The 16,352-nt window shown below is 29.8% G+C and overlaps 1 protein-coding gene across 1 annotated transcript in view; it reads left to right on the top strand.

Moving 5' to 3' along the window:
• The first annotated feature begins 818 nt into the window (after positions 1–818).
• The window catches only part of LOC107456190 (EF-hand calcium-binding domain-containing protein 6), a 38,633-nt gene continuing 23,099 nt past the window's right edge, over positions 819–16,352 (top strand). Inside the window, 8 exon segments of the mRNA XM_071186053.1 lie at positions 819–1,001; positions 5,589–5,648; positions 6,911–7,023; positions 9,847–9,966; positions 13,286–13,389; positions 14,190–14,244; positions 15,806–15,942; positions 16,068–16,229. Coding sequence (XP_071042154.1) covers positions 983–1,001; positions 5,589–5,648; positions 6,911–7,023; positions 9,847–9,966; positions 13,286–13,389; positions 14,190–14,244; positions 15,806–15,942; positions 16,068–16,229 — 770 coding nt within the window. The 5' untranslated portion in view covers positions 819–982.

Below are 16,352 nucleotides of genomic sequence, written 5' to 3' on the forward strand. Positions count from 1 at the left end.
ATATATATATATATAGAGAGAGAGAGAGAGAGAGAGAGAGAGAGAGAGATAACAAAAAAAATGAAAAACTATTTTCTCCGTTTTTCTATTCAAGCTTAATTTACCGTGGTGAATTTAAAGAGAAAACATATTGTACTTGAAAATCTTTATCTAGTTAAATATTTTCTTTGCATAAAACTGACTTTATTTCTAAGCTATATAAAATAAGTGGTATATTATTCTTGCATTAGCTAAAAACTGATATAATAATTATAAGTAAAAGCATAATGGAAATGCATAAATAGAAAAGGAAAACAAGAAAGCATGTAGCAATTGAAACCTAAGTATGAAAAAATGAAACAAAATTATCAAAATTAAAATAAATGTTAACAAATTTGTCTTGTTACTTTAGCAATTCATAAGAATTAAATGTAGAAAATATCAACTTGATCATGATACGAAAATCAAGCTTGCACATTTATAGTTTAACAACAAAATCCAAACTACACTATTCTTCAACTCTTAGTTTTTTATCTCGGATATATAAAATACTTGAGATGGAAGTAAATGCCTCAATAATTTACTTGAATCTCGTGACATCAACTCCAACAGCAACGAAAAACTTTCCCTTTTATCGGACAATACCATAACTGTAACAAATAACACACTTCCTTATTACAAATTTCATACTTATTGTACTTTTATGGATACATAAAATATCGCTTAGGAAAAGAGCAAAACTCTATTTTTATTCATTACTAATAACAGCTCCTGAGTTCCCGATCACCATGGAAACCACTGGAAACACGTTGTCCACGATTCTCTCGTGTTCATGGTATTTTAGTACCCGTCTCCAACCCCGTGGGAACTAAATGGGATTTATATATATACCACAGACAACTAAGGTTATTTCTCTCATCGAATTTCATTCAGCTCTAAGTAATAATGATGTATTTTAAGTTATAGATTTGGATTATTCGCGGTGTCTAAATTCCTGAACAAGATGCTGCTAGAACAAGAAAGTAAGATAATTCTAATTTAAATTGCACAATTTAATTTAATTAAATTACTTAAGGTAAAAATATTTACATACTCAATGTTAGAGAATTCAGTGTTTGTTATATGTAGGATTTAGAATAGGAAACAAATAGATCAATTTCTCTTTCTTAAGTTGTTATTTTCTTTCAGAAATAAACAAAATCAACTTTCTTCCAATGGTTCGAAATTATTTAGTATATTTTATATAAATGTTGTTATTGAGAACATGAATTTGTTTAGTTTCCGTGAATTCAGAATTTATCGCACACTGTGAAAAAAAATTATGGTCAAAACTAACAGAGTATGTTAAAATTTACCGTGTTTCCGACGTTATGGAAGCACGAAGAAGCTCTAGTTTTTACGGAAGCGTTTTGGCAATGATTTTGGTAAAATTAACAATAAAATATTGTTTCTTAATATGCTTTAAAATTTGGTGAATGCGGTAAAATTTCGTTAGCTTATCATGATGCCTTGTGGGCATGGTAAAAAAAAACATTTATTCGGTTAAATTTGCTTTTCAGTTCAGTATTTTTACTAATTGGTGGCAATAGGAACTATAAATTTGAAAACATTAATTTCCGGTAAACCGTTACCATATAAACGAAAAGAGTTACCACATGAATGGTTTAAATACCGTATTTTTTAATTTTATTACAAGAGTTTTAGTTTGTTTTTTTACCAGAAAGGTTTTTACCACATAGTACGGTTATCTTACCAGAATTTTTTTCTTCATGTAGTATACTTTTAGAAAAAACATGTCAGATTATTTAGTCAACTTTAGAATTTAAAAAAAATTAGTATAATTTAAAAAGGAAAAAAAGAAATCAATTTTCTTCCAAAAATAACTTTTCTAGTCGTTTTTTTTTCTCCTTTTTTTAAAGAAGTAAATAACTCAACTTTTATCCAATGGTTCAGAATTATACAGCACAATTTAATTGAACAAAGTTGTTTGGAATTGAATATAGTTGTGCAGTTGTTTAGAATATGTACATTGAATTTTCGTAAATTCAGTGTTTATTACACACAGCATTTAGTATAAGTAGTTAATAGGCCCGATGGTTCAAAACTATAAAGTGCAATTAAATTAAATGTTGTTACTCATTATGTTCAATTTAATATCTTATTTTAAGCAAAATTAAAGTGTGTTGAATATAATATTTAGTATAAGAAATTCATAGTTCCATTTTTAAAACAATTAATTTTTTTTAAACAATTAATTATTTCAAACAATTGATATTTTTCCTTTTTCAATCCTTATTTTCCTAAAATAATATCTTTTAGTTGAAAATTGACTATCAAACTGTCAAAAGGGCATTTCAAATAAAACGCAGCGATTCATTTTTAAGAACAAAATATAAGAACTGAGTTGGTTATATTCGAATAACTAAAAAACAATACTCTTTTATTTGTTTATTTCTGTCATTGGAGTCTCAGAATCTTGTTCTTTAGTGTTTCCAAGCGTGAAAGTTCCTTACTAAGACGTTTCGCTTCATAGCATTATAGACTAGGCAAGAAATCTTAAAATAATTCATTTCTCTTCCTCTGAGAAAAACGGTAAGAAAAGGTGTGAAAAAGAAAAAGAATTAAAATAAAATATTTCTTCACCAAAATTAATAAAAACTCCTAATTTTTATCCAAACTACTTCTTAAATTTACTTAAAAACTACCATTTTTCATGTTATAAGCTATTTTAATCAAATCATGAATATATATTCTCTCCAAATTTTTTAGAATATTTATTAGAATTCAACTAAATGAAAGTTTTTTTTTCTCTTTTTGTACGACTATTCCATAAAGCTTCTGAAATTTCGAAGCCGACACTAGAATTGAGCTTTTTCTGATTGTTCACAATTCTAAAATTCAATTGTAATAGAAATCTCTTTGCCAATACATTACACAAAAACAAAAAAATATCAAATAATATCTAGAGTTCATATTCAAATGTAACTATGTTAGAGTAAATAACTTTATTGCTAAATCATAGAAGGAGAAATAACACAGAGAAATATACTGCATTTAGACCATTCATTTGGTGATGTTTTCGTTCATTTTTCATACAGTTCACCGGAAATTCTGGTTCTTAAATTATTGTTCTATTTTATTACCATACATTTAGAAAACTGAAAACTTTAAATGAGAGACTGGAATGTAAATTTGACTATATAAATGGCTTTTATGCCATGCTCTAACGTATCAAGATAAAAATACCAAAGTTTACATCATTCTCCAAATCTTATAGCATATTATAAAGCCATATTTATTTTCCATTTTACCACAAAATCATTACCAAAGCGCTACTGTAAGAGTCAGCTATTCATGTTCCCATGGAGCTATTGGATGATCCCCTAGAGCCAGAAACACAGTAAATTTTACCATATTCTGGTATTTTTGACCATATTTTATCGAAAAATGATTTGATTATTTTTCGAAAATAATAGTAAAAAAAGAACGATTTTTATTAAAAGTTATACTGTTTACTCAGTTTTTGATTTAAACTTGTTAATTTTTGAGAACCAAATTACTTCAAAATTTGTTTCATACGTTAATAATTACTTAGTTGTACTGTAAAAATTTCCGGATCAAATAACGAGAAGTACCAGCACACGGAGTGCCGGTGTACATTTTATCGTAATATCCATTCTTACCATAAAATTTTGCAGTACAAAAAATCTAGTATACCGTAATTTTTATACTTGTACTTACTATAAAATCTCTGAATCGCTGTAATTAAATAAATATTACTGTAAAAATTACGGTATACAATTTTAAGGCAAAAATGGATTTTACCTATGTTGCATTCAGGGTGCCAGTGCTTTTGAATGTAATTCATTCCCGAATTTTTTATTGAGTAGAAAATAGCAGACTTGATTTGAATATCCAAAAACATATCGCGCATTAAAAAATTTATGTGCACTTTTAAAATGTAACTTGATCCCGTATTTTTTTAATGTGTAGAAAATAGCGAATTTGATCTGTATATCCGACGCCCGATGGCTGAGTGGAAGCGCTTCGCGTACCCGTGCCACTGATCCTGAGTTCGATCCTCGCGCAAAGTTTGCAGATATGGTACAAAGGTTGCAGTTCACTCAGCCTTTCATCCCATCAGTGGGTCGATACATGAGTACCAAGCATGCTTGGGAACTAAACACTGGGTGTTTCGTGTTCGGCTGACCACCTGAACCGGAACATCTGCTCTTGCACCCCAGAGCCCTAGGTCAAGAAAACTGAGACGGGAACAGTAGGCCTTGGCCCTCTATGGGCTGTCGCGCCACTGAGTTTAGTTTTTAGATCTGTATATCCAAAAACATATCACACACTAAAAAAGTTATGTGCACTGTAAAAATATAATTTAATCCCGTATTTTTTAATGTGTAGAAAATAGCGAATTTGATCTGTATATCTAAAAACATAGCACGCACTAAAAAATTTATATACACTGTAAAAATAAGGGTTTCTCAAAATTGATCAAAAATAAGTTAAAATAGCTTCAAAGCACATATAATCAAATTTGAAAAATATATTCAAATTTTAAACAGCTCGTGTTAGGACAATATACATAGTTTCAAAACTGATATGGAATGAAAATTATGTAAGAGGCACAAACATTGGGTGTCGGCAGGATTCGAACAAAGGGCCTCCGGATTTCTTAAAAGATGCTCCAATCACCATTATTGTACACTCCAGTCCAAGAAGAGTTAGGAAGTTTTATACAGTGGCCTCTGCACTGGCACATACTTATTTCCAATTTCAGTGGTACAAAGGCTGCAGTTAGGAAAATATGGAAATAGTTTAGTCATAAGCTCGGCAATTTTAATTTCACTTTTTGCTTGTTTCTCTACAGCTTAAAAACATTTAAACGAATGGAATGTGTCACGAGGAAATGTTTGCTATTGACGTTGTTGCAAAGACACTGAAATTTCGCTTCTGTAAATGCCATTGTGCTACAGAAAAGAAACTTAAATAGATTAAGACTTAATAAGAAGAATTAATAGTTATTAGAAAATTATTTGTTTTTCGTTCTTTTTTAATAGAATTACCTAAACAAAACTAACACACTAGGAAGAAACAATATTTCACTAAATAGTCACTAAACATAATAATATTATGTAATTAAATTGTGTTAGAACTCAAAGCAATAATGAATTAATTAAATTAAATTAACAAATTTTAATGTGTTTATTAATGATGATAAAAATTATTAAATGATTATTGAATGGGATGGTGATTTAAAAAAAAAGGATTATAAAGAAGAAGAATTGTTATGAAATAGGATTACAGTTAATAAATAGTGATTAAAAACGGTAATTATTAAATAATAATTAAATAGTGACACACATAATTATTAAGTGAGTTTTAAATACGATAGTAATTAGATGATGCTTGAATATAATAACTATTGTTAGTTAATTATAGCCATAATAACAACTATTAAATAGATAATTGGCAAATGTTGACTAAATATGGTTATAATTATTAAATAGTGATTATAATAATCGATACTTAACAGGGAGAATATTTAATGAGTAAATTCATTAATTGAGAAAGTACATACATATATCTTGCAATTGCAGAAACTATGAAAAACCAATCCGAGAATTCAAAAAGGTCGCTAAGTTCAACTACAAGTTTAGGTAAGTACCTATAATTCAACCATAAACATGCATAGAGTGTATATAGTGTTGTTATTAATATTATTATAGTAAAGTTAATATAACTATTAATTCCATTTATAAATTTTAGTGTCACGTTAAAGTTGGTTGGTCACCTCGAATAAAACACGTGGTAATTATATTGTGCTATATTACATTACATCCCGCTTTGGCTTATTGGTTAAGGCACTGAACTGTTATGATGAATAAGTAATGTTCGTTCCCCAGAAGCCGATTTAAGTCTACCCAGCTTCAGTTTAATGAATACTAGTCGAGATTTGATGACTCAGGGGATAAAATACTCGCCTCCCAATAAGATGACCCGGGTTCAATACGAATTCAGCACTCGGCTCTCCCCGACAACTGTGCTAGCTTAAAATATCCTCAGTTGTAGACGAATCATGGGTTTGTGTCCCCTTGACGTCAGGTTAACCATGGGTAATCTTCGTAGTTTTCCTCTTCATGTAACGCAAATGCGGTGAGCAATCCAACTCTATGTAACGCTAATCGAAAAGTCCCCCACGTAGACAAATTTCTCCCAGTACTGGATCCAGGATTTCCCTTGCCTTCTGGATTGGGTTTGAAATTACAAGGCTACAGAGTTGAACATTAATAGTCTTAAACTCAATTGCGCAAACCACGGTTATTAAATAAAACAGATACCATCCAGTTATGGTTTCTCAGGGGATAAAGTGCGTGCCTCATAATGTGGTGACCCTGGTTTGAATCCCAGCAAAGGCTGGTCGATATGAATTCTGCACCCGGCTAGCACCAGCCACAGTGCAGACGTAAAATATCCCCTGTGGTAGAATATTCCCAGTGGCTAGTTTCTCCAATGCTTGATCCAGGAGTTCCCTTGTTTTCTGAGTTGGGTTTAGAATTACAAGACTACAGATGAACATTGTCAGTTGTGAACTCAGAATCGGGTCGGCTGTTCAACGGCGTTCATAAAATAATGTAAAATAGGTACCAGCTTGGAAAGTTAAGGCTGTCAGAATACAATACTGACCACATTGCTACCATTATGACGTTGTTCATGAAATTGCCTTAACCTCCATGACCCTCCGTGGCCCAAATGGGACTGTTGTGGTATGCTTTCCTTTGTATTATATTACGGTTGGCAAAATAGCAAAAAATTCACTCATTTTACCATGTAAAGAGAAAGCCTCAATTCTGTGTAACTTTATAGACTTATTAAAACGCATAAAATGTTTATTTAAATTAGTTTATAAATTTTTTTATAGACCTTTCTTCTGTATCTTCATTCACAAGTTTTTCTGAAAAAAGTTATAATGAGAACGATGTGAAAGAATTTGTGGCAGAAAAGCTGAATAAAAGACTAAATGATGTATTGCACGTAAGACTGTTATTTATAAATTCTTTTATGCGTTTCTTTAGTAATAATTAGTATTTTCACGTAAATTTTTATCAGATATAATATAAATGTTTAAAGTTAATTGTTTTTTGAGCTTATTAACAAATTTGGGTGATTTCTTTTTGATTAATTATACTCTAAAGTCAAATTTATGAAAGCGAAAAAGTGCCAAAAAACACAAAAACAAAAAGTAAAAACAAAACATTTAAACTAACACTCATAACAAAAATCATTTATATTATTTTCCCTTTGTTAAAATATAAAATTTGGGCAATTCCATGTGTGACGGAATGACATTTTGACTTGCAAAATAACAATTAATTGAAGTTTCTATGTATCTAATTTCAAATAAAAAAAATTTTTATGCATATCATTATTATTGGCATAATGCGCTTCATAAACTAAAAAAACAGGATTTTCTATCTTTTTTACTTTTAATTTTACGAACTTTTTATTTGCGTGACGGAATGACATTTTGGCAACCAAGCTTTTGGCATGCCGCTTAGAACTGGTAGTTTCTGCGAATTTTGCAGCTATTATTTTTCTGAACTATTTTATACTTTTAGTATAATGTGTAAGCAATGTAAAATGTGAATTTGGAAAATTAACCTCAGGTTGGCTAGCAGTTATTAACATCTATTTGCTGTGACGGAATGACCGTGACGGAATGACAAAAAGTTTAGTAGAAGAAAGTCTTCATTTAAAAAATGTTTTATTAATATGTAAATGATTAACAGAATGTAACAGCTAAACAGGATTAATATTTATGTAAGAATTAGTAAAAATTTCAACAGTTTGAAAATTAGGTTGTCTCTGAAGAGGTTTTATATCTAACTTGCCAATGTCACGTCTTTTCTTTGTTCTCAGGAAATTTATGCGTTATTAAGACATGTGACGGAATAACGTAAAAGAAGTTACTTTTATTTTATATATTAAACTTAAAAAGATAATGTCTTAAATGTTTAAATTTTGTACTACATGCATATTTTTATTAAAATATTGCAAAAGAAAGATGCATTTCTTTTATTTTATATGTATTTTTCAAGAAAACAATTTCAGCACAAATGTGAACAATTCACTTGTCAGCCATGTGATTACTTTAGAATGCTGCCAGATTCAAAAAATTTAAAATTATCAAAAATGAAACGGCAATATGTAGACTTTGGCTATTTTTGAACATATTTTTAAAATTAAAATATGCAATTCAAAAAAAAAAACAATTTCACTTAAAAGTTGACAATTTCGTGGAATTGCCCATTTAATACTTTCAGAAAAAAAAAAATTTGAAAAAAGTTAACTGAAAAAACAAATTCCTTACAAACATTCATTTTTTCTTATATCAGTTTATTTGTAATAGTTATGTATTTTCCAAATAAAATATGCTATTTTCTGCTATTTACAATAACCACAAGATTCAGGAAAGTAATAACGATCAGTATTTTCTGACTAGCACTAGCCAGCACTTTTGTTAAGAGTTTATGATTAAATATGACGACTTAAAAATAAAAATTCATGCAGTAATCAGCATCATTTCTTTTTCCCTAAACATTTATAGTACGCTGTTAAAAATATATCGGAAAGAACTGTTAAATAACAATTTAGTTAATTGTTATTTTACTGCCTTCAAACGTAACAGTCAAAGAATCATAAATATGATGATATTCAAACTGTTAACTGTATGAAAAATCGCTTATTAACTGCTTTCACATAATACGGTTAAACAACCAGATTCTTATCGCATCAACTAGACCCCTCTAATGAAGCTGCTTAGTTCCCTGCTGATGAGTACATATCATAGATGATTGGGCGAATCTGTCATTCTCATGACCGACAGAGCGGAGGTTCAAGCCCCAGCGTTGACACCACGACACTCTCTTCAACACATGAAGAGTTTCAAGTGCCCTGCACTTCCCTATCTGTGTCCCTTACCATTAAATTACGGTACCTTCATTCACTCATAGATGGCAGCACCATAAACCTGTTTCTTCTCCCGATTTTAAGACCATGCTAGCTGGAAATGGTTAAAAAACCGTGTAGTTTTTTATTCATGACTTTTTTTAACCATACTTGTTTTAAGCGGTTTCACTACCGTAAAGGTGAAAAATCTACTTAACCGTAAACTTTAGATTAAGTGGATGGTCAGACTGCTGTCGGTTATTTTACCATGATTTTAGAGAGAAAATTCTAACACCTTAGAATAAGAGAAAAATCACCTTAAATATTATTTTCAGAAATTAATTAATAATAACAACGAAAGCGGGAAAAAATATTCCACTCAAAATCATATAAATTAAATAATATTCGCATTATTTTTAAATATAAAATGTAGCAATAATCCGCGATGTTCTAATAAAGTTATTTTTTACTTAAAACAGCTTTCTGTTTCATAAAATCGCAATGCTTTATTTTGAAATTGAATTTTTATTTTGTAGCTGAAACATTAATTGGATTTACCCATCAATTAATTGTTAACATTCCACACGAAAATATTCAAATTAAATAGTATTCGCTTTATTTTTAAGTAGGAAATGCTGCAGAAGCCCAAAATCTAAAAGTAATAGACAAAGTCTGTAATAGCCCATTCCAAGCAATTAGTTTCTATAAAAATGATCTTTAATTTTAATCAACTATTTGTTTGATGTAAGTATAATGCGTACATTATTTTAATTTTTATTTTTAAGTTAAAACATTAATTGTTATAACCCATAAACTTTCATTAAAATATGCATATAGAGCAAAATTTATATAATCGAATTTTTGAATATTTGAAATCATATTGAACTTAAGCAAGTTTTATTTTTGTAGGGCCTACGTACATTTGACAAGGAAAACACTGGAAAAGTTCTACCAGCTAATTTACACAACGTTCTAAATATATTTTGCTATCCATTAACTTTGATGGAATTTAAAGAACTAACGTCACAGGTTATTCTTTAATATTTTTAAGATATTAGTTTGTTATGAGCATTTTACTTTTATAAACATAAACTTTTTGAAGCTTTCAAACTCTACATTAAATTTTCAAAAATATTCTTTGAAATTTTATCACAAGATAAAGAAGTTTAAGATTAACAACAGGATTCAGGATTTGGGATTTTGTACAAAATTTATTATCTTTTGAAAATGCGACTAAGTTTCTTTAAATCGAGTAAATAAAGTAATCTAAAGCAATAAAATGTATATCTTATGAAATGAAAGTATTAGAGGTATCTTATCGAGGGCAGATAAATTTTAGGATGCTCTAAAAAATAAAACAAAAAGATATCTTTTTTCCGTCGAAAAATTTTTGTTTGAAATGTGAACGAGTATATTAAGTAATTAAGCAGAATGACTTTTGTTTTTTCTAATGCTATGTTTCATTTATAATTATAAGGAATATTATCCTATTTGATTTTTCTTTTAATGTATATTTTTCGCTTTTCACCACATATGTAAAATTTCGTGACAGAACTTTAGTATAAGTCACGATTTATAATCGATTCTCACATAGCAGTAATCAAAAAACAAAAACAACAGCATTTTTTGCAACACACAATATAAAAATTTTGTTAGTGTTTGTTGAATAAAGAAGCCAACACTGACTTTCATATCTTGCTCACTTTTCATACTTTCATGTTTTTTAATAATGTCTTATTTACAAAAAAGACTGAATAATGTCTGATGCGTAACTATTTGTCATTTTTAAATAAGGAAAGGGTTCACTTTGAGATTTCATGAATTTTGAATATTTACTTTTTATTTTTAACAAACTTATAAAATTATGTAGGTCNTAAATTTTTCAATTTAAAACTTTTTGTTAAAATAATATTGCGATATTATTTAAATAGCCTAAACCTCACAAGTGAGACGCTCTGAAACAAAAGTATGGTAAAAACTATCAGAATATGGTAAAATCTACCGTGTTTCTGGCTTTATGGGAACAAGCACCGAAAAGCTCGGTAATTTTTTTCGAACAGCTGTGACAATGTTTTTTGAAAAATTAACAATAAAATATGGTTATAATATGTGATAAAATTTGCTTATTTTTACCATGCTTTAGAGTATGCCATTAAAAACTATTTATTCAGTTAAATTTGCTGGGATTTGTATTTTTTGCTAAATGTGTGTAAAAAGAACTACAATTTTTAGAACCCGAAAATACATGAAAAGAATTATATGAAATACTAGAAATTATATGAAAGGACAAATTACCAAATAAATAGCTTAAATACCATATATTTTGGTTTTATTAACCAGAATTACAATTTTGTCCGAATTGTTTCCTGGCTCGTATCCCCTTAACATCACTGGTACCAGAGCACCCGTCCAGGAGGTGCACTCAACATTCGGTGCAACCGCAAGGACCAGACGGCGCTTACCAGACTTACCAGCGGCCACCTTAAGTCTCTTTCCTTCGAGAGAAGTAATAAAATCTTCCCAAACTGACCCAGGTGCCACAACATGCAGGCTTCTCCCCAACATATCCTGAACTGTCTTGGACTGGACAAGACGGACATACTAAATAACCCACTTTTGGTGACCGACTTCCTCCGGGTCATGAATTTCATGGACAATGTTTAGCCCTGCTAATTTTGGGGATAAGGAAGAAGAAGACAATTTTATTTACCGGAAACGTCATTACTCAACAGTACGGTAATTTTACCAGAATGTTTTCCTCTGTGCCACATTTCAATACCTTTCCACCAGAAATCAAAAGGGTTTTGATATATTTAGTTCTACCTTCCTCAAATAGAAAGATTTAAAAAGTACTTTTTTTTTACTTCACTAAATTATTTTTGTACTCTGTTTATATAACAAGCATTCTGTAACTGAAAGCAACTGACAGAGGAAATGATATATTTTTGATATTTGGGATATCCATGGCATAAATTATACACTAATGTAAATAACGCTAATATTTATACTAAAAAGAATTTAGAAGTAATTCTGTTACTTTATGAGGCTTTCAAATTACAGTAACTTCAATTTAACGTAGTTTATTTAGCAGAAACTTTTTGCTATGTTACTTTTTATTCACCTAATTTTAAAAATATATATAGCATGAAAGCATGCATACGGAGAAGAAAAAAATCTGCTCAAATTACCGTTCGCTAATATGGTAACGATATACCGGTAATTCTAGTTTTCAAAGTTATAGTTCTTATTACCACGCATTTAAAAAAAATACATAACTGATAATTAAATTTAATTGAATAAATAGTTTTTATACCATACTCTAAAGGTATCATGAGGAAAAAAAGCTTTTGGAAACTCTATCAAATCAACACTCACATTAATACTCGTATGTACGGCTTTTGAGAAATAGCGTAAAGGTTAAGGTTTTGCCAAACGCAATGCAAAAGCTGTTATTTAAAGACATATGTTAATTTTTAAGTTAATTTTCACGCATGCGCACTAGAGTTTGGTTTGCTTTAGCGTTAACGAGAAACCGTAACCCGAAGAGCAAAAGCTCTCTCATCATGAGAGCTAATATCAATCGTGTACTTTCAACTCGAGAAGAATTAGAGTGATTACGTCTAAGCATATGATTTAAATCGGATTTAACTGAATACCTATAAGCGACGTCACGCGTGTGTGTTGAACCTGATTGGCTTCTAACTCGACGAATTCCGCGATTTACCTACGATGACGTCACTTGCTGGTATCCGATTACTAATAATGTCACCCGATTTTTATGTTACAACTAACAGAGGTTAGGCAACAGCAAGGGGATGTTGCCTTAAATTATATTATGTCAAAAGGTGTGAAATCTGTAGCAAATGCAAATTGAAACCTGCTTCCTCCGAATAAAGCCTTGATTATCTGGAATTTTAGTAGGAGGACTTTCTCTTGCGACCAATTTTAGATTGTAACTTTGCCGGAGCGTTTGAACTCCTGGATTTGATACAGCGAAGGCTGTATTGAAGGATTGGAAACAACAACATGTCAAAAGGTGACTTAATCGTGTTTCTATTATTCAAAGTAAAAATTGCTAACTGATAAAAAAAAAAGGTTTGTTAAGGCCCTTTAGTTTCCTCAGAGCGTCCGGCAACGTCTATATGCTTAAAAGTTTATCTTTTAACCATATAGACTTTGCCGGTTGCAGTTTGGACGTTGAGATAGCAGTTTGGAAAAAGGGCCCAAAAAAAAACAATCACCAATTTTGTATTAAAAAAATGTGTACTTAGTAAAGTGTGGACATTAATAGATAGGTTTCTTTATTTAATTTTATTAGAACATTCTTAATCATTTTCTTGCATTTCAGGAAAAACTAGATGGGAATGGATGTATAACCTATAGATCTTTTCTCCAAAATCTAACGGGGCGAAGAAACGAAAGAGATGATTTTAATAGGAATAGAAAGAAAGAGTAAGTCGATAATTTTATTCAAAGCAAGATTACTTTAATGCTATTATTAAGTGATTTTCCCCATACGGAGTCCGCTCCAATTGTTCTGACAATTCCGTTCGAAAACAAGCTGAATTGCTCAATGGATTTCAATTTAAGAGAAGCGTGTCGATAGTCTTTACCATCAAACGATAAACATCTGAAAAGCAGAAGAAATTTAAAATAGACCCATTGGCAGTGGGCGTGCATTGTTATAGATCTCTAGGCTAAAGTAAATTTAAATAATATGAAAATTCACAAAATCAACTCATCATCGTCCGAATAGCCTCACCTATCAATAAAGATTTTTTTAATTAAAAATAAAAAATATTCAAAGGGATGTAAGACTTGATAAAAGTTTTTTGATTAATTTATTTTTAAGGTACAGTATGAACAAAAACTGATTAAACTTTCAAACAAATCCGGTAATGTACATCGAAACGTCTATATTATACTTATTCCCGCTTGGTAAAAGACCGGCCTGGAAACATAGAGAATCGACAATAACTAATTTTCTTTTTACGTTAAATGAATTAATTGCAGCCTGTGTTCTCTGTCAATACACTTGAAAAACAGAGTATTAAAAAAATGAGTTTGAAGTATAATGAGTTATGGGGCTAGAACTCTTAAATGATCGAGCGTAAAGGACTACAACAAAAGACCAAATGAGATTTTATACATTATACATGAAAAATTTTCTTAATTATCCCTTAAAATTGAAATAAAAATGCACTTTTCTAGTTTGAAATATTTTTATTTATAGTTAATGTTTTATTTGGTAGGATGAACCTTTTAGACGAGAGTACTGAAGAATTGGAAATTAGAATGAAAAGAAAGGTATTTGAAATAAATTTTTCAATTTAAAACTTTTTGTTAAAATAATATTGCGATATTATTTAAATAGCCTAAACCTCACACTTTATTGCTTCAATTGCATTTTTTTCATATTCAAGAAGTTTCCTTTATAGTAACTCATTGTCGTTTATAATACCAGCATTAATTACAATTCACTTTTTTTTATTAAACACCATCCCTAAAGAATATGGATTATTGTGTATTAATATGGTTTAGTAGAAATATATTAACTCTTTCTTCTTTTTGCCTTGTCTGTAAGTAAAAAAATAATGAAAATGTTTTATAAACTGCTTCGCATTTAACTTTCAAGCTGGTTTAACAAACTCAATATATTTAAGGACAGTTTTCCCCAATTTGCTAATTTTAATTCTAGTTTCCCCAAAACTTACTTCTTTAAACATGTTGTGCATTAGAAATTTACTTTGCTTATTGCAAATTTCTAATACGCAGCATGTTTAAAGATAGCTTTCTCAACCATGCTATGTTTAAAATTAGCTTTCTCATACGTACTACATATATTAAATGCTATTAAATTACTATCTTACTACGCCAGAGAAGTTTCTCAAAATTTGTATGCTTAACGAAAGTTTCTCAAACTTATTATGCTAAATGCTATTGACTTTTCTCAAACGGACTCTTCTTATTCATACCTTACTCAAACATTATTCTTAATGCTATTTTTCTCAAATTAGCTAAGCTTAATACTGTATTTTTCTAACTTACCATGCCTAAAAAGTCTTACTTCAAACACACTATGCTTAATGCTACTTTTCTCAAACCTATTATGCTTAATAGTTCTTTTCTCCAACTTATTATGCAGAATCCTACTTTCTGAAACTTACTATTCTTAATGCTACTTCTCTCAAACTTACCAGACTCAATGATGCTTTTCACAAACTTATTTAGTTTAATATCATTTTTTTCAAACTTAATATGCCTTCTTAATACTACTTTTTTCGAACTTACTATTCTTAATGCTACATTTCTCAAACTTACTAGACTTAATGCTGCTTTTCCTAAACAATCTACGCACTGAAAATATTCCGAGTAAATTTACGGAAAATAGCATTGGTATCCTGATAGCAGCATCCATAAAATTTTATTATGCAATTCTAGCAGCAATATTTATTTAGTACAAAGATTCAGGGATATTCCTATAAATATTACAGTAAAAATTACAATTTATCATATTTTTTGTTTCGTAAAATTTTAAGGCAAAATATGAAAACTCCCTGCCACTCCATACTTTTAACCGTAATTTCATCCGGAATTTCTTACTTTGTGTTTGATTTTCATTTTCATACAGTTATTTTAAACATATCTAATAAACGTGATCATTTTGCGGAATAAATAAATATTACTTAATTTCTTTGTGCTTTGATCACATAATGCATTTAATAAATTTTTATTTTTTGTAACACAAAACATCTTGTGTTTACTCCGTTAAAAAATCATTACGTCTTCATTTTTTTAAAATATGTTTTTTCAAACGTCAGAAGCGAATTCCAGATAATTGTTTTGATTTTTTAAAGTATTGTTTTAGATAAGTAAGAATCTTAAGACATTCATACGCTGTATGTGGTTATACGATCCAAATCGAGACGAGATGATCCAGAAACACGAATTCCGTGCTGTTCTAGAAAATCTGTGCTTCCATTTAACAGACGAACAATTTGACAGGTGATTTTCTTAAAACTTATTTAAATTACACTCTTCAAACAGTATTACAATGAACCTGTAAAATAAAAACAATAATAACAGTATATAAATGCCCTTAACATATAAATTATATAAATACATTTTAGGTTGTGGCTCTTATATGATCCAAACATGAGAGGTGTTTTAAACTACAAAGACTTTCTACTGAAATTAGGAACTCGAACAGAGTCATACAAAAGAATCATACCCAAAGGGATGAAATCAAAAATCCTCCACCAAACCACCACAATTGATGCTTCTGAATCAAAGTAAGATAAGTTTCATTTAGTTCGAGATCACATCTACATAAAGGGCATCTACTTTTCTCCCTGCTTGATTCTTGTGTGTGTATATATATATATATATATAGGGAGAGAGAGAGAGAGAGAGAG

The sequence above is a fragment of the Parasteatoda tepidariorum genome, chromosome 10 (genome assembly GCF_043381705.1).
Source record: "Parasteatoda tepidariorum isolate YZ-2023 chromosome 10, CAS_Ptep_4.0, whole genome shotgun sequence".
Taxonomy (NCBI): Eukaryota; Metazoa; Arthropoda; class Arachnida; order Araneae; family Theridiidae; genus Parasteatoda; species Parasteatoda tepidariorum.